Source organism: Xiphophorus hellerii, chromosome 20, assembly GCF_003331165.1.
Source record: "Xiphophorus hellerii strain 12219 chromosome 20, Xiphophorus_hellerii-4.1, whole genome shotgun sequence".
Taxonomy (NCBI): Eukaryota; Metazoa; Chordata; class Actinopteri; order Cyprinodontiformes; family Poeciliidae; genus Xiphophorus; species Xiphophorus hellerii.
In genome coordinates, this window is record NC_045691.1 from 29122626 (window position 1) to 29141909 (window position 19284).

The 19284-nt window shown below is 39.6% G+C and overlaps 1 protein-coding gene across 7 annotated transcripts in view; it reads left to right on the forward strand.

Moving 5' to 3' along the window:
- Positions 1-19284, forward strand: part of frmd4ba (FERM domain containing 4Ba) — a 56272-nt gene that overhangs the window by 32589 nt on the left and 4399 nt on the right. For all 7 annotated transcript variants that reach the window (XM_032548719.1, XM_032548714.1, XM_032548715.1 and 4 more), the window contains exons 8-20: positions 2620-2703; positions 7193-7258; positions 7724-7781; positions 8607-8693; positions 14096-14172; positions 14541-14679; positions 15719-15860; positions 15945-16078; positions 16151-16267; positions 17032-17254; positions 17342-17398; positions 17841-17976; positions 18636-18794. In XM_032548719.1, coding sequence (XP_032404610.1) covers positions 2620-2703; positions 7193-7258; positions 7724-7781; positions 8607-8693; positions 14096-14172; positions 14541-14679; positions 15719-15860; positions 15945-16078; positions 16151-16267; positions 17032-17254; positions 17342-17398; positions 17841-17976; positions 18636-18794 — 1479 coding nt within the window. The remainder of the gene's footprint in view (positions 1-2619; positions 2704-7192; positions 7259-7723; positions 7782-8606; positions 8694-14095; positions 14173-14540; positions 14680-15718; positions 15861-15944; positions 16079-16150; positions 16268-17031; positions 17255-17341; positions 17399-17840; positions 17977-18635; positions 18795-19284) is intronic.

Sequence of the window (19284 nt, forward strand, 5' to 3'; positions counted from 1 at the left end):
GTTTCTCATGGTGGTCTGAGGAGGCAGCATGCGGTTAGTGTGGGTGGGAATGAGCTTGACTCGGTTGGAAGTTATGCCACTTTACGGTTTCCTCTTAGTGGGGTTATGAATGTACAATTTTATCACATAATGATGCACATTTTGTGCCATTTATGATAAAAACAACAATAAAATGTAAACTAAATTCAAGACGGTCACCTCTAGGGGTGGGTAAAAATTAGAGATGCACCGATCCCTTAATGATATCTGTAAATTGAAAATACAATATTCTATTGTTTGTGCTCTGAGCAACAGAGATCTAAATATATTTTACATATATAGAATTCCTAACTTTACTTTCTGAACCATTTGAAAAAACGTTTGTTGTAGATGATTTTTACATGTTTGACCAACATGTACAATGGTTTATTTAACATTAGCTGTTATACTCCTAATTGCATTGACTGAACCAATTAAGGTTGAGTTGTCCAAGCTTTTTGTCCAAGCTTTTGAGGTTATTGGTATATGTAAGCATGCTGTACTGGTACAGAGTTTTCAAAACATTTTAAATTCAGTACATTTGTCTGTTTATAAAAAACAAAAACATTTAAAGTCAATTCAGTGCAGTTTTCCTGTATTGGATCGATATTGGCCTATGCTGAACCTCAGATATCTGTAGTGGTATCGGAAGTGAAAAAAAGTGGATCGGTGCATTCCTAGTGAAAATATCAATTCATCAATGCGTTGCAATGAAAATTTTAGTTTTTCCAATTCAATATCAATTTGGGTGAACCTGTGAATCTCGCTATATCATTTCTGTGTCACATATGAAACACCTGGATACAAAGTTGTGAAGAATTTAAAGGAATACAGAATCAAATCTAATTGTGACCCAAAGAATTGAAATTGACTTGAATTGTGAGGTTGGTAACAATACCCAGCCCTAGTCTACGGGATTTAAATCCATCATTGTTTACAGTCAGAGGCTTAGACAGAGTCTCTCTAAAAATAAAACCTGTTACTAAAAACACTGCTGACTGCATCGGTTACGTCACAGCTGTGGTGCTCATGAGCAACGCACAATAATTGCACTCCATCATATTTTGAAATGTAAACACAGCATTCATTGATGCTGAATAAACAGTGTGAAAATAGTTAAATGACAAAAATATGAATCCCAGTCATACAACTAGTTTCCCTTTTATTGTAACAGGAACTAATTCTTATCATAATAATGGTTTTGTCCCTTTGCAATGCTCAACAGCCCATACATCTTAAGTGTATTTCACTGAAATACTATAAACTATGAAATACTATAAACTGATTTTTTTTTTTCTCTTTTTTTTTGGGTGTAATTTTAATTTTGTTTAAGAAGAAACAAAATATAGTTCATAATATTTATTATGACACAAGGAATACAAATCAGGTTACTTTCTTCCTGTTGGTGTTTTGTTCTTGTTTTAGATCAGGGATGTCCAAACTGCAGTCAGGGGCCAATTTGGTCCCAGGGAACTAATTTTGTATGGCCCACCAGCACTGGTAGTTGAAACAACCAAATTTTTGTTAATTTATTCAACCTGACTAATTGCATTTTTGGTATGCTTAGCTTATAGTAGAGGAGTAAAAAACACTCTAGGATAATTTCGTGTTTGATTTTTTTTTGTGATGTTTTAAGCCTTTTAGGTTTCTCACTAATAAATACTTGTTTATGGGTGCAGCTGGATAAATGCAGCTCTAGTTTAAAGCGCTTTGAGTGGTCAATTTGATTAGAAAAGATAAATTCAGACCATTTACCATTCAGGTTGTACCACTCCCTTGATGATTAGCTCAGTTTATAAGCAAAAACCGGAACTTTGAGGATTTCCAGGACAAAGATTTCCAGGACTTTGAGGATTTCCAGATTGTAGTCATCATTAGTAATGACTCTCTGGCAGAGCAGAAGGTGAATTAATATATTTTAGTCATTAAATTTTTATTATCTCTTAAATACTATTTCACGGCACATAAGATCAACAATAAGAATATTACTGTGGAGAGCCTGCAGGCTTAAAAACCAATTCTTTCCATGTCCTTTGAAAGGCTCCTGATGAGTTAAAGCCTTTGCATGCGCCTTTGTAAATGAAGTCTGGCATGACATGAGTAAGAGTCAAGTTTTGCCTTGGCAGCCAGTGCTTCTCTTTATAAAACCATAATAAAAAGATAAAAAACAAAATCCTGTCGATCCACCTGCCCACAAAGGTTCACAAGTAAGAGTTATTGCTGCCGTGCCTTAAGATAGCAAATCAAAGCCCTCGGAAAGTGGAACATGTGGAGAAAAGGTCTAGTTTTTGGACTCGGTTTGAGCTCTTTTGTGTAAAGGTTTACCTTTTGCGGTCCACATGTGCATGTCAGGCTCTTATTTTAGGATCATAAAAGGATGTGAAGTGCCTTTGACAGTAAAGGAAAACCTCCTGTAAAGACTTAACGCTTGTTGGCAGGCCTAGATCAGTCAAGCGGCGGTTTTCATAGTTGTGTTAATGGGATTCTTCCTGCAAGTGAAGATATACGTAGAATAATATAATGTGAAAAAAATTTGAAGAAAAAAAACAACATTTGATATAACATACAGGAATGGTGAAGTTTCTGTGTATTTTTCCCCAGTGCTGAGACTACAGCATCGGACCTAAAGCAGCTACCAGTTCTCCCCACCAGAGTACTGAGGGAGCATCCATCGCTTAACTACTGGTAAGATACCTGATCACGATTTCTCTTTAACAGCTACAGTAAGCAGCATTCAGAATCCATTTTTAGCCTTCCTGAATGAGTGGTTTAGAGCTGCAGTAAACAATTATTTTAGTAATCGATTATTCTGACGATTTATTGAGTAATCGGACAAAAAAACTGGAACATTTTGCAGATTTTTCATTTGACTGCTTAAACCTATTTGGTACAATATTAAAAGTACATGTTTTTCATCTTAAATGCAAAATGTATATATTTTTGTGTACAGTTTTGGCTTAATTTCTGCTCTGAGGTCGTTCTTTTAGCACGTTGGCATGTTTTAGAGTCTGATTATTTGATTACCAAATTAGTTGCTGATTGTTTTCATAATCAATTCATCACGATTAATCCGATTAATCATTTCAGCCCTGCAGTGGGCTGAAACTGTGAGAGAGCATGTCCTGTTGAGGATTATGGTCTTAGTAATGGGCTCCATGTGTTTTCCTGAAACAATTCAAATATTTACCTTCTCTGTTAAAGCTCCAAAAGGCTGCTGTGTCAGCCTAAAAGTACAGACGAGCTGTTTTCATAGTTAATAATACCGTTTCCCTCTTAGCTTCTTGCACCTTAACAGTCACACAGAAACTCAAACTAACTAGCTTAGAGTTTGGTCAACTAGCCTGCAACATTCAAGCCGAAGTGTGTTGTTGTCAGGGTTCATTCAGCTTTGAAGTGTTCAGGCATGTTGATTGGAAACAGGTCACATTTCTGAGTTATAGCCTGGCAGTCACCGGGCAGGGCTGATCAGAGAGCTTCCAAGTCTGCGACCAAAACTGCAGACAACAACAGTTGTCTCTTCAACACGATGACCTGAACTGCACCACTATCAGCAGCTTCCACTTTTTGAACCAGTCACCTTGGTTATATTTGAAATGATCTGATTTAGTGCACAACTAAAAACAATACATGAGCCTGAAATTACATAACTCAACAGAAGTACAGCACTTCCCTCATCACTAGTATTTACTATAAATACGTGTCAGACATTATACGTCGCTCACAGCTGAAACTTTATCTCTCCACTCATGAGGAGGAACTGTAATAAAATATCTTAAAGTAGATTATTTGGAGTTTGGAGTGTTGACAAGTTAGCTGATTTGGACAAACTGAGTAAAATCTGTTTAGAAATGCTTTTTGATGTGTATTTTTAGGACTTTATCTTGTAAGAAAATTATAATTTTACTGTAAAAGTGTCATATTGCTGCCATATTGCCTGCCTTTATGTTTGATACGACAGACAAAAAGCAACCCTGGCCCCTGCTGATAATCATCTTTATCCAAACACTCCACTGCTTGTACCTCATAGGCCGATCATTAGCTTTAATAGACATAAATTGTAGTGCAAGTTTATTTAATAAATTTTTGTTAGGTCTAAATTACCTAAACACAGACACAAAGAAGAGACAAGAGTCAGAATTTAGTTTTACCTGCAGGGAGAGCACAGTTGAAACCCAGTTACAGATTTCTGCCTCTGCTCTGAAGCTACAACTGAGTCTTGCCCTGCTTTTATTAGAATTAGGAACTCCCTAGTTACATGACAGTGTGCAGCCCTGAAGGGAGGGGGAGCAGAAAACAGCTGCACACTCACATGAACACAACTCATTCATACAATCTTCAAAAGCATATTTCATAAGATAAGACTATAGGTTTGCAGTTCCTCTAGGCAATCAACGCCGGAATGTCTCGTTCATGGTATCCTCCTTTTTCACTCCTCAGCAGGCCGCTTCCAGAGTTTCTGCAAACACTTCAAAACACTCAAAGCACATTATTAAAATGTAAATGCAAAGGTAAATAAAATGGATGATATTATAAAATAAAGGTAAAGCAAATAAATGATAATTAACTATAAAATCCTTCCAACAATTTTTTATTTGCTTCAGATATGAAAATTGAATCATGTATTTTTTCTATTAAAATTGAGTTGCACTGTCATCTACAGAGAACCTTATGGGTTAGTCATGACAGAAAGTTGAATTGGCAACCCCAAAATGTGACAGGGTGAGTAACAACTGATTTGTTTCTGAGCAGCCCTGTCAACTGAGTTCATGCGGTGCCACGGCATGTCGTTGCGTAACACTTAGAAGGTCACATCAGCTTCCAATCAGGACCGTTTGAACGTTAATGAATTGCTGGAAATAGGATCGAGGATTGCTACTCACTGGGTCTATCTGAAGCCTTTATTTCATCAAGCTGTTATCAGTTCTGCTCACCCGCTCCGCTATGAACACATGCAGACACACACATGTGCTAAAGATGTGAGCATGTTTTCTCCAACATGCTCACAATAAAGCATTTCTACTTTATTGTTGGTATCTACCAGATATTTTTAATGCTTACATCATGTAAGGCACAGCGCTTCGGGTTTATACATGGTCCACACACCGTGATAAATAAAGCCAAAATAGTTTTTTGTTGTTTTGTAAAACTTACAGTTATGCTTTGTGCCTGATACATTTAAGAACAGTCATCTACTAATGCTGAGTTTAGGTTTGATACTTCAAGCATGTCTGCTTTAAATGCTGTAAAATGTACAGTATGTGCACAGACAAGGAGCCATAGCAGCCAATACATCTTGTTTTTTAAACTGTGGATGTCATGTTGAATGGTGAAAACACTAACTGAAATTAGTTGAAGTTACATATCTGTTTGGCCAAACCCAATTAAAAAAAAAAAAAAAAAGCGCTGAAAATGCTGAATATCGTCTGTGATATTGTTTTTCTAGGTATTCAAAAATTATATTGTGTTATTATTTTTTGACAATATTGTCAAAAAATATTGACAATATCGGCCAAAATCAGAATCGGCTGTTCAGGGTTTTTGAAGATGGATGATCAACCATGACACTGCAATCGGTCAGAAACATAAAAAAAAAATCCCTAAAGTGCTGTTTTGATCACGTTTAATGACTACAACTCAATTGATTTAGACATAAGAAATAAGCCAATAACTTAAAGGTGAAATTATTACGATCTCCTCCGTTTAAATAGAAGCTTGTAGGTCAGGTACCAGTTATAAAATCCACAAAGAAGCAGGTCTCTGTGTTTAGAAACCTGTTACTAGGAGGATGTTTTTGTTGTAAAACAGCTGACTACACTCTGAACTTTAATTACATTTATTCATTAGACTGGGAGATGCTGAGAGGTTCTGGTTGTCTGAGGCACTCCTCCGACTCTCCAATCCACACCGCCACCGTTGATTTGCAAGCCCTCTCGCTGAAATCAAGCAGATACGTCAGAGCAACTTCCTCATTGGGAATGAGCGGAGACATCACCATACATCTACTTTTATCTTTCTGTCTGAGAAGCTGCTCTGCGCTAATAAAAGCTGATTACAGTGAGAAGTAAATGGGAGGCATTAGCATGGTTAGTAGATGAACGTTATCAACGGGCTAGGCTGCATTTTCTGCATGAGCGTGTAACAAAATCCTCGAATAAACGGGAAATGTACACGCTCAAGTGAGTCCTTTTACTTCTTTTTATACGAATTTGGTAATAAGCATGACCATCAAACAATGCTAGAAAAACGATTTCATTAATGAAAAGAAAGATGGGACACATCAGCGCACTAAAGCGGCTACAAGCTGCCCGCTACATTTAATAATCAATTGTTTTCCTGAAATCATAGTATTTTACCCGTCACTCTTTAATTTTTTACAATTAAACAACGAAACAGTCAAATCTAAGTCCATAACCCAGCCTATAAATCAAAAGAAAAAGAAATAGTTCATAATAATAATAGTCCATCAAAAAAGTCCATAATTAGGCAATCCAAAAAAAATAAAGTTCCGTTTGCGCAAAAAAAAACAACGTTGGGGCCCAAAAATATTAATCCGTCTTCGTGCACCAAAAATACAAGAAAGAAAGAAAAAAAATTGGAAGGGTCTCACCGGGTCGGCGTTTGTGTGCCCGGGCGGTTCCCTTCGTCAGGCCTGGATCGCGAGCGCCTCGGGTCCGGTCAACGCTCCGTGTGGCTCTACCTTGCCTCCAGAAGACTTTTGACCCCTTTGTGAATTGCTCTGGCCACGCTTTTAGTCCAGCAGTCAGTTCTCTCCGGGCTAATCTTGCAAGCTCCTCGGACCGTCGCTCGGCGTCTCTTCCAGCGTGCTGCCACACCCCTTTCTCTTCTCAATCAAGTGTCCTCTGTTCCTTTTATAAGTTCCGGTAAAAGTTGTGACCCAGATATATTTTTACTAAGTGGACTTTCACAAATGCATACATACAAGACATCCTTGTATACATATCAATACAACAAAAATTATGTGTATTTTATTAACCTATATTTTATTCTCGGAGGTTAATTTTTTTTTTTGCTTGGGATACCTTATTTCATTGTGATGTCACAAGCGGACTGAATGTGCTTCAAAGACAGAGCCCTCGCATAACAGTCCCTCTGTGGCCACAATCTGTTACACTTGATGGATTATTCATTAAATGTTTTATCCTCTCATTCGCAGTGAGGAGAGAGTGATTGAACATTACAAGAAACTCAAGGGAGTGACCAGAGGACAAGCCATCGTAAAGTAAGTTTGGAAAACAAACAGAAAAGACTGTATGTGTGGTGAAGACGGACAGTGTTGCCTCTGTCTTTCTCTCCTTAGAGTCTGCATGTGCTTGCACCTCTTTAACCTCATGTCTGCACTGTGGTGGCTGCAGTTAGAAGAGGTGGCTGTCAGCGTGCCAGACTGTCATTAATTAGAAGGCTGCTTCTATAGTAGGCAGCCTGCCAAGCCTTGGGAAGCATGGAAGTCCTCCATCGTGCTTTCCCTGGGACCAAATGATTTCTGTCCTTGAACTGATCAATGGTCTCTCCCCTCCCTCTGTCACAGCCCCCAAAGCAAATCGATCAGCTTGTCATTGTAAATGACTGCGGTCTCTCAACGGCTGGATCTTAAATCCCCGTCTGTCAGTTGCGGTACAGATATCAGGTGACAGTGATGAAGTGTAAGTAGCTGAATTTCTGTTAACCTATTCCTCTCTCGCTGTAGATATCTGGCCCTGGTGGAATCTCTGCCCACATATGGAGTTCATTATTACCCTGTGAAGGTAACAGCACTGCCCTAACATACAGCGGTCCAAACTTTGAACAGTCATACATTACCTTGCAAAAGTATTCATATTAGCTTTGCACCAATCTGATATTAATATCTGCATCGGTCCAGGTAGTGAAGAAAATTCTAGATCAGGTATTGGTGACAATGTCTTTTTTTTTTTTTTCTCCACATAACTTTGCAATTAAAAGAAGTGGTGCCCATCATCTTTCTGTCCCTGCTAATGGAAAGCATCCCCACAGCCTGATGCTACCACCACCATGTTTTAATGTGGGGATGGTGTGTGCCAAATGAATTGCAGTTTTATCAAACTGCATTTTGCATGAACCCCAAAAGGTTTAAGACTTTTTTTCATCTTCTTCTACATGTTTTTTTTATATATATTTGGCAGCAAACCTTTAAATGAAGAAATACTATGGCTTGTTTCTTCTGCCAGTCCTTCATAAAGACCAGATTTGTAGAGTGAACGACTCATCTGGTCTCTGTAGCTGAATTTGTAATCCTGAAACATCTGTACGAGCGTGGTTTAGTGAGTTTTAGGGAACGAAGTGATCTGCCTTTCCCCGAACAGGCCTTATTAACTTAAGGTGTTTTGAAAAGATCAAACAGCCACGTTAAAATGTCTCTGTCAGCTTAGCAGGGTTTTTTTGGGGTTTTTTTCGTACCTCTCACGTATTTGATCTCTTCTTGTGTTACCATTTCTCTGATCTTAATGAGATAATAACTTTGGTAATAGGCCTCCTTTTTCAGACTCCACCAATAAAGCTCGTTCTAACGATTTCTATGCTTTGTGTGTGTGTGTTTTTTGTTGTTCATACAGGACAAGCAAGGAATACCATGGTGGCTGGGAGTCAGCTATAAAGGCATCGGCCAGTACGATTTGCAGGATAAGTTGAAACCAAGAAAGGTAGAATCGTTCACAGCTGTTGCATTCTTCTCATGTTTCCCAACTTTCATACCTCATTGCTTAAGCACTTTTATTTATTTATTTATTTCCCAAACCAATTTGAGATTCGGTGTTACAGTTATTCTTTGCTTACTTTAAAAACAAACTTATTGTTGTTTTCTAACATTCAGCTCTGGACACAACAGATTACAGCAGATTAAGGAAAAAATATTTAGCATCTCTAAAACTCCACATTTGCTGCAGGAACCGCCGGAATTATCACTTTTTGTGTAAGAAGATTAATGATTTATCAATACGGCTAAACAGGCGTAATTTGTGTCTCTGGTTCCCAGGTTTGGAGGAAGAGGAAAGCAGACGGAGAAAAATAGTTTAGTGAGTCACCGTGTCCTCGGTGCACTCAAGGCTGTAAAGTGTCAGAGCAAACACTGAGAGCGTCAACACCAGCACAATGATTGGGAAATAACTCAGCTGGCCAAGTTTAGAAAAGCAATGCAGGAGGAAAGTCCAAATGAATAACACAGAGTTTACTATCATTTCACGTTTTAAACTGGGATTAGAATCTTATCAGAAGTATTTGATGAAATACACCAGAAATGTGTGGTGAAGTTATTCCTTCCCTTCTGCCACAATTTTGTGTTAATTTCTCCTGAGCCGGTTTCATTAGACTGAGCGCTGCTGCTGCATGGCAGGAACCTGTTGACGTAGCAGGGTGTGCTGTTATGCTGAAATCTGAGTCATTAATGGGCAGAGGCACAGCATGCTGCTCCTCCGTTCTCCTCCTGGATGTGTAATTATGGCGCTCCATGGGAAGCTGTAGAGCACTGGGACAGGTTTGGCCCTTTGCCAGCTGTAGAGGAAGGAGGGCAGGGGGTAGGTAAGAGCTGTGGGACAGCGGTGAAAGTCTTGGGGTGCTGGAATGGTTCGGAGAAACAGGCTGTTCCGTTTCTGTCTCCTCAGCTCAGTGCGGTATCGGTTAAATTAGAGTTTCCTGGGCAGCACAGATAGAGCCTTCTGTTTGACCCGAGCCGTTCCCTCTTGCCCTCTGGCCAGCCCCTCTCAGCAGGCTGCATTCATTGTTGTAATCTGTCTGTTTGGGACTCAGAGAGAACACAATTGATCAAACAATACAGAGCTGTTATTTGCGGTAGCCGGGGATGCTGACATTGTCCCGTTATTACTGGTGTAAGGTCGGTTAACAGTTCACATTGTCCTGTTTTTAGATGCATAGAAAGTAGCATTGTGCTACAATTTACATCAAAATCAAGTGAGAATGCTTAAAGAAAATCCATATCTGGTGTTATCAGATTGTGTGCATTGAATCTTGATTCTAATTCATCATTTAGAATGGGGGATAATTATTTTGCTTTTCCAATGTTGGTCTTTTTCGCCTCCACCTTGAGGACTTTTGCACCTGCTTTGGGAGCTGATGATTGAAATACATTTTCTATAATCATAGTTTTATGTTGTTATGTAACGCCAATAAGTCATGTTCACCAGCAGGGAGTCGCTTCCTGTTCTGTAAGAATGATCAGAAGTTTGATGAAGCCTGATCATCAGACTTCATCAGAGGAAGTCTGGGTTTTCTTAAAGCTACGCCTTTACTGATATGAACATCCCGTTTACAAAGCCTGCGCGTCTAAAACAGAAAACTAGACAGAGTTAGAAGGGAGCTTGTGATTTTGTGAGAAAGTAAAGAGTTGTAGAGAGTCTGACTCTTAACAAAAGTGTGAATAATGAAGGGAACATGTTCTCTAATGTTTGGCTAATTTATCTGACGGTTTCCCTCTTGCCGTCAGGATTTCACAACTCTTCGTCGTGTGTCATTCTCTGGAAATGTACAGTGTTGCCATTGAGCAGGAGCTGGTATGTGACGTGCTATGCGACGGGTGGGGTCGGTCCTACTCTGCACAAGCAAGTTCCAAAACGACCTTTGACACATTTTGCATTTTTGATCAGTGTCTTAAATCAAACATCTATATCTGATTTTTCTTTGGTAGACTAGTTGCCCCTGGGGGGTCTTTGGGTTGTTGGGTGTGAGCTGGATGTGAACAGGCTGATCCCATCTAAAACCACAGGCATTTCTGGCAAACGGCCACGCTTCTTTAATTAGACGTTTAGCAATTACAAGAGAAACGTAATCAGAGCAGGAAGATGCATTTTGTTTGCTCTTGTCTTGTGCTTTTGGGTTTATGAAAGTTATTTATGTAGAAGTGACATTGAGTCACGGAGTGATCTGTTGGACTGTTTCCAACTGTCCAACATTAAGTCTTGTGACTCAAGAGTTTGAGGTGTGTCTCACCGCTGACACGTCGCAACACCAGCTTTTCTCTTCACAGCCGCCAGAGCTCATTAGTTTCACAGGAGTGGAGTTTCTCTAATGATATTCTGATCCACTCGAGTGTTTATTGTTCTATTATCTGTTGGTATTATGTAAATGATTCAGAGGGGTAGTAAGCGGGATGTCTGAATTGGTGTGAGAATCTCTCACAATGAGGCGCATCCTGCTGCCTGGTTCCTGTGATTCATTAAATTAGACTGTTTTTATTTTTATCATTATTATTATTATTATTATTATTATTATTTCAACAGTAGTTGAATGATTAGCTCAATGGTGTCCAATCTTTTTGCACTGGAAACTAAAATTGGCAAATTTAAACTACAGGCCGACCACAAAATTCATTCAATTAAAAGTGAAAAAAAAAAATTATTTTTCTTTTCTTTTCTTTAGTTTTACCTGCTCAAGAAAAAAACTATTTTTTAATTAAATTGGCGTATCATTACAGATCCAAAACCTACAAAGGGCTTCAGACTGTTTTCCTATTAAAAGAAAAAAAAACATTTCCAAATTTTTGAGGTCATCAGCTGTTTTCTGCTTTGTTTGCCAAAGTTTAACTATTCTAGACTTTCAGTCATAATGCTCTAAAAATCCCTTAAAAATTATTTTAAGGGTGACAAATGGCCCCTGGACTAGACTACAGTAACAAATGCCTTCATAAAGTATTCAGACCATTTGACTTGTTCACATTTTGTCACATTGTAACCGCAAACTAGTTGATTTTATTGAACTTCTATGTGACATGTAACCATTTTAACACAGGAATAGACCTTGAACCGGGCCGTTCCGCTGTAGCTGCAGCCGTGTGTTTAGTGAACCTCCGTCTCAGTCCCAACTCCTTTGCATGGGCTCACAGAATTGCTCTGGAGTTAGTAAGCAAGCCCAAAATATCGGTATCGGCCGATGTTAGTCATTTTTAAACATGTAAAGTAGGGGTGGGCATTTATTCATTGTGAAAAATTGGTTTTGATAAGGATTTTTTAAATATCGTCTTGATAAATTTAAAGTAACGATGGTAAAAAAAAAAAGACAAGCAGCAAACCCGAAGGTATTATCAGGGTCTAAAATGTTATTTTATCTCTTTTCTTAACTGTTCCACAATAAATAAATATCAGTAAATTTGAAGATATGATTAAATGCCCTCCTTGAAGTGGCATCTTGAAGAAGCACATGATATTTCAAATCCGAACTTTCTTCAAGAACAACATTTATGTTTGTGTTGAGGTGAATACAGTCACAGCCACACAGTTATCTAAAACCGAAGTAATAAATGGTTTTTATCATCATATCTATCGTTTTCACAGTAGTACCACGGAATATCATAATAACAACCTAAGTCCATATTGCCCACCGTTCCTTTAAAGTATTTAAGACCTAGGTGACCAGAAGCAGAGATGAGTTTAAATGCCTCCAAACGAGGAAGTGTCCCGTTCTAGTAAATACCTGCACACAACCTGCTCATCAGGTCTGACTGAGAACAAGGAAGAGGAGGAGCAGATCTGCGCTCCAGCCCACTGGAAAGCCAGAGGCAGCCTAAGGTGCTGGTGATGTCACAATGGGAGGGGGCTGAAGTTCAGGAGGGGGGGAGTGGTTACCTCAGCTGAAACTTGCAACACCTATCTGGATCCCTGAGAACAGACAAGAGAGAGTATTGTTCGAGGAAGCTCTAGCCCTGTGGGAAAGTCACAGTCAGAGGATTGAATATAAAACCAAAGAGAATTCCAGCAGGATCCGACACAAAACACCCGCCGCGGTAAGACTTTAAAACTTGTCGGAGTTTTCTTTTTGAATCCTATCTTAGTGACTTTAGAGAGCTCTGATATGGATGGTGTTTATCTCTGTAGTGAATGAGATAAGTTCGGAGTCGCTGGTGGTTTAAATATAGCCTTTGAGAGATTTCTCTCCAAAGAAGTCTTGGAAGTTTAGCCCTCCTCGCTTGGTATGAAGTCAATTTTAGGGTTTTGGGCCTACAAGATATTTTCCTGCCAAGTGTTTCCTGACCTGCTTCAGCATGCACAGCTGGTTTGGGGACAAAGAGAGGAGAGCGAAATAAATCGAAAAGCTGGCTCCCTGCCTGGCTAGGATCGGCTCCCTGGAGCAGGAGATGTTCACCTGGACAGCCCAACCGGGACTCTGACCCTCCTTAGTTACAGATTGTTTCTTTTATTTCAGTCATTTTTCACCTTCCCATACACAAGTCGAAAATTTAAAAAACACACAATCCTGAAAAAACAAAATGACAAAAAAAGGCAGAACTGATAAAGAAATAAGCATTGCTTAAATAACTCAAAGTGTAGACTAAGTCTGTCACCATAAGCAATTAAGGAATTATGATAGATTAAAATGAGGTCAGTAATTTTCCATCTAATGATTGATATTTTTTCATGGTCAGTTTTGTTTGCTTTGGCAAACCCATCTTATGTATGATTTCAGTGGCAAATGGTTTTTATTTCCGTTTTATTTATTGTTTTTGGTCGTTTTATTTTCATATTTAGAATTCCCTTTCCTGTGCTTTACAAAATGAAAGTCTGTCAGTTTTTGAGAAGGCAAACTTGTGCTATTCCAACACATTAAATGGTCTCAAAACAACAATATTATCATTAATCACAATAACTTCTGGGACAATTTATGGTCCAGGAAGGAATTTGCCGTCTTGACATTCTCCAAGGAGTTTCTGTTGAATCTGTGGACAAAACTCATAAAATAAAAAACAGTCACAATCAAACCTTATTGGTTTGACACAGCTTTTCACTCTCATAGAAATTGTGTGGATGGAAGTTTGCTACTGACACCTGACTATCTGCTCCGCTGTTGCAAAACAGCCCAAGTTGCTTTGATATTTGCTTTTTCCTCTGGTGTTTGTCTAGGAACTTCTTCCCTCTCATGTGACGGGACTTGAAGCTCTGCAGAGTATATTTGTTTAACATCCTCATGTGCATCAGATGACTTTGAATGTTTACATTCTGCAAGCCCACTTTTCAGTCAGTGCTCCCGGCTTGTGTGCTCAGCCGTACGTAATGCCGCTCCCTCTCTCTCTTTCTTTCTCTCTCCGTCTGTTTCTTCGCAGTTGTTTCAGTGGAAGCAGTTGGAGAATTTGTACTTCCGGGAGAAGAAATTCGCAGTGGAAGTGAACGACCCGCACAGGTCAGCAGACGGGCCGCTTCGCTTGTTCTTTTCTGATCCGCAGTGGCTCGTCCTTCTTGTTCCGTGCTCCTGTTTTAGTCGCCGCCCTCGTTTCAGATCTCTCGTCATTGTGAAGGGCGTCTGCAGCCGGCTTTATAACCCACTCTTGATGGCTTATATGTTTTACTTAGTTGTTGTTTTTTTTGCTGCTTTTCAATAGTGATTTTATTATTCTCAGGTTGCTTCTATCAGGTTTTAGTTAGAGGTTCTCAGCTACTCAAACAGTTCTTGTTACTTGTAGTAAAATTTATTATTTCCTCTGTTGGCTCTAATTTTAGTCAGAAAACATTTTTGAAGAGCAGGATAAACATTTCTTTCTTCCTGTGCAGAAGAACAGTGACCAAACGGACTTTCGGACAAGCCGGCCTGGTTATCCACTCCTGGTATGCCAGCCACTCTCTGATCAAAACCATCTGGGCGATGGCCATCAGTCAGCACCAGTTCTACCTGGACATGAAGCAAACCAAAGTGAGTTTCTATGGTTTCCAGCTTGAGCTGTGTCTACTTGTGTTGGTTTGGGTTAAAGTCATGAAGTGATAAGCTTTGAGTGTAGTTGTCCATGAAGAAGACACTGAATGACCTAATAAGGATTTTCCTGGAAGCCCAGGTGTGTGTTTGTGCACCATGCAACTGTTTAGTTTTTGGTTTGTCAAGAGGTGTGATTCTACAAGGAAGTTCATTTTAACTGATTTGGTCAATAGGTGATTTTTATTGTAAGTAATTTAAATATGACATAAATATAACATAAATAAAATAAAATATGTAGGAACAGGTAAAAATGTTAGTGTACAAATTAATCTATAGTCACATGATAAATCAAAATGAGTTGGATAATATCCAGTCTGAAAATGAAATGGTTTCAAAACATCATTATCGTTTATCGCAATCATTTCTGGGATAATGTATCGTCCAGCCAAAGGTTTATCATGGCCAAAGGTTTATCTAGTTATTCCTACCGGAAGTAATTTGTCTTCTAAGCAGCTAGGAGACAAAATTAGAGAAATGGTCTTTTCTACTTAATGTGGAAGGCATGTTTGTGTTCAGTATTGCTCAGAAAAAGGAAAAAAAACAACAACATTCTTTTCTCTTTGTATAGCATTTATATAGTTGTTTCTTACTAGAAGTTAAGAGTAAAGCTGCATTTATATCCGATCTATAATAAGCTGTAACTGGTTCCGCCTCTGAGGTTTAGTCTAATTTTGCTTAATAACAATATAACGACACAAAAAAGGAACAGCCTTTCTGTTCCATCCTGCTTATAACAGAGATTAGTTATTTATGTCACAGGTGGAGAACATTGTCGAGAACAGTCGTAGTCGAACCGGATTATGCTATCATTTCAAAACAAATTGAACATGTTGTGTCAAAGATCAGTTGAAGAGCAACCCTCAGGCCACCTGGATGATCCAGTTTCCTTTGAAACAGCTTCCTTAAAACTCTCCCTGGTCCCAGTTCAGCATGTTTTCTGCTCCGGCTCGTTCCATCCCTCTGTCTCTTCTCCTCCCAGTCCAACATGACCACAACCAGAAGCTCGAGCGACATCGCCGTGGACCTCACCGAGCTCAATATCCCGCGGATCAGCAAACTCTCCATCGTGGAGAGCAACGACCCGCTCATCATGGCCAGCAACGGCAGCCTCATCTCCACCGGTGCTGCACAGCTCATCGGCTTCACGGCAGGTTTACGATTCGATGGCGACGCGTTGTAGTTAACTGAGCATGCGCTTCCTCCAGGTTCTGCGGACTCTGAAGTCAGCGAGGAGCAGAAGAAGGAGAAGATTGCCGAGTTAAAAAGGAAAGAAAAGGACCTTCAAGACACACTGACACAGAAGCTTGAAGAACTAAAAAAGATCTGCATGAGGGAAGCTGTGAGTATCTCAGGGTTTTGGTTTAGATTCAAATCAGGAGGATCCAGACTGACTTCCGGTTTTCATTTGCAGGAGATCACAGGGAAGCTGCCTAAAGAGTATCCCTTGGCAACAGGAGAGAAAGCCCCTCCAGTGCGTCGGCGCGTCGGGACGACTTTCAAGCTGGACGACCTGAACCTTTACGACAAGGTTTGTAACTCTGTTGCTCTGCTGTTTGTAATGAAGCTAGTCGGTTTTGGTTAACTCTCAGTTATTGTGCCACATTAGCTGTGTTTCCACTACAAACTGTGCGCCACACTATGTCAATATTCTGCCCATGTCAAAGAAACACAATTTCACCATCACTGTGTTTCCATTAATTAAGAAACACAAATAAAATCACAGGTGAAAATGTTTGTTCACACAATAAGTAATTAAAAAACATGCCGCACCATGATCCTCCTACTTCTTTCTGTCTTTTCCTTCTCCTTCCTCTTCTTTGTGGTTTGCATCAGTGGCAACATCTGGTTGCTGATCATGTGACTCGATTGATGCGAAAATTGCAAAAATAATTGCGAAATAAACAGAAACCACCTCATCCGAGCACCAAAACTTTTTATTAAAAATTGAAGTTTTTTTTTTTTTTTAATTCACCATGTTTCCTTTAAGCAAATTTATTTTTGAAATGTCAAAGTGTGCACTTATACGGCCGATGCTGTGTGTGTTTGTTATGGTGACGAGGTGTTGGAACTGGGATTAAGAGGATGTTTTGTGCCTTAAACGAACATAATCCTTTGAGTAAAGCATTTCAAATTCAGGTTTGAACCGGTCTCCTCTTCCAGAACAGCAAATAACATGAAACCAAATTGAAACGTGACTATTTTAGGCTGACACAATAACTCTTTGAGAAGATCTCCATGTTTCCTTTGGAGTCTCCCCTCTAACTGAGTGGGCATTGTGTGTTTTTCCTGCAGGACCCTCATCTCAGAAACCTGGAGAGCAAGCGCGCCCTGCAGCAGAAGATTGTAGAAGCGGCCGAGAGGCTGCTCAAAGAGGACGGCCTGGACAAAACAGTGAAGAGGAAAAGAAGAAACAACCACCTGGACTCCAAGAGGAAGCTGGAGGACATCGAGAGAGAGATTAATAACTACAAGATAGGAGCCAGGCTTGCTCCGAGAGGCTCGTTAATCTCAGCAGGTACAGGAGCTGGCTGTTCGCTGAAGCAGGTTCCACACGGCCTGTTTTTGATCATTTGATGAAAATTCTTCTGTTTGTTTTTCTCAGATGACGCTCCATGTTCAGAGCTCAGCTCTCTTTCTGGCAGCCTCACTCTGGATGATGGTGAGTTTGACGCAGCATTTACCGCATCGTTTATCATTTATCACATTAACTTTGCTTTATCATTGTCACGATAAATTCTAAATAATTTTGCTTGAAAAAATCCCAACTCTCGTTATCGTTTGTTTTTGTTTGTTTGTTTGTTCAGTGAGAGTATCAATAAATCTGAAATTATGAATAAATGCAGTTAGCGTGCACAGTTTAGCTGATACATATCACACTTTTTTATGTGACTGGTGTCCTGAAGAATTGCATTATAATTGGGAATGTTTGTAGATTCGTGTACAGTTAGGTAAAAATTAAGTAGCAACTAGTTCTTATTTTATCATTGTCGCAATAGATCGTGATAAAACTTTACGTCCATAACGCCAAGCCGTACGAGTGCACATCCGTTTCCTCCATTCCTTCACCTAATGCTGATCAGTCTTTACTTTTCGTCTCCTAGACGATGAACTGGGTTCTCAGAGGGAGCGGTCTCGATCGGTCCAGTATTCCCCAAGGCCGCATCACGCCGTGACTCTGGACATCTTTCACAACAAAGACAGACGACCCTCCGCTAACGTTCCGCTCCCAGCAGGAAGGTAAACATCAGCATCTCACCACACCTAAAATGTCCTTTGCAAGGCTCTGGACTATTAAAAAAATAAGTCTTAAACCTCACTTGCTTTGATGAACTATGTTTGCGACTCAAATATGTTGCAAACATCATGTTGACAACAGAATCGGTCAAAATAAATAGGGAGCTTGTCAGACGGATTGGGAAAACACACCCGATAAGCGGTGCGTGTGTGTGTACATGGTTACCGTTGCAGCTTTGATTAAACCAAAGCAGAGAGCTAGTCGAGACCTGCAGAGCATATCAAGAGCTAAATTCCTGCCCGTCTCCTCCTCCTCCTCCTGCTTCTCCGACTGCCTGCCTCTTATCAGAACCAAAAAGCACCGGCTTTAAAAATAGATGGAAAAAAACACATTGTGCATGAAGACAGCAGTTCCAGAAAGAGAGAGGAAAACAAGAAAAAGTGGAGCTTGATACTTGCATCACATAACTGTTGGCAAAACATGCCAGTTAGAAAAAAACAAAGGAATTATTGCTTCACTCTTAATTGGGACTCACTCATGTGTGAAGAATGACTTTAGTACCGTGTCAAACAGAAGTTACCTGTATTCAGTTAAAAAAAAAGAAAGAAAAGGACTTTGTCCCAATGAGTTGAATGACCTAAAAACAAAGTTCTTATCTCAGTTCTAGGTTAAATTATGACCCAGTCCAGGAATCGCTCCATTACAGCCACATTGATGGTGTATCAAGCAGCAACAGTCCACTCAGGCGGCCGTGTGATGCCCGCAGCATGCCTCCTACACCCCTCCTCACCCGCAACGCCTACAGCAGCACACAGCTCAGGTACGGCCCGGGCTTCACTGACTGGAAAAGGACGCCTCTTTGTTGATGATTCACAAAGCGTAGCGATAAAATGTTTTCACTGTTTCCATCCTTTTATTTGTTTCATTGTTGGTTTTTTTTAGATTAGAATTTAACAAAATGCTGAAAAATAGCCAAATTCACATTAAGGATGTTCTCTGATATGTGTTTCAGTTGTCCATGTGCAATCAACGACTGAATTATTAGTCAAAGTATTTTTGTGGATTTTACTAGGATCCGATCTCCTTTAAGTTGGGAGACACGCACGATTAATTAATTTGCACAATTAACAATAGTGACCCCACTATTACCAACGCAGCAACTTTTCTGACAAAAAATAGAAATTGGTAGGTTAAAGATCGGCGATCGGCCAAAAAACTGTAATCAGTGCAGCCCTGTATTTCACCTTAACATCATCTCACTTTTTTTTTTTTTTTCAGTAAATTTATGATGGATATATATGTTTAAATTT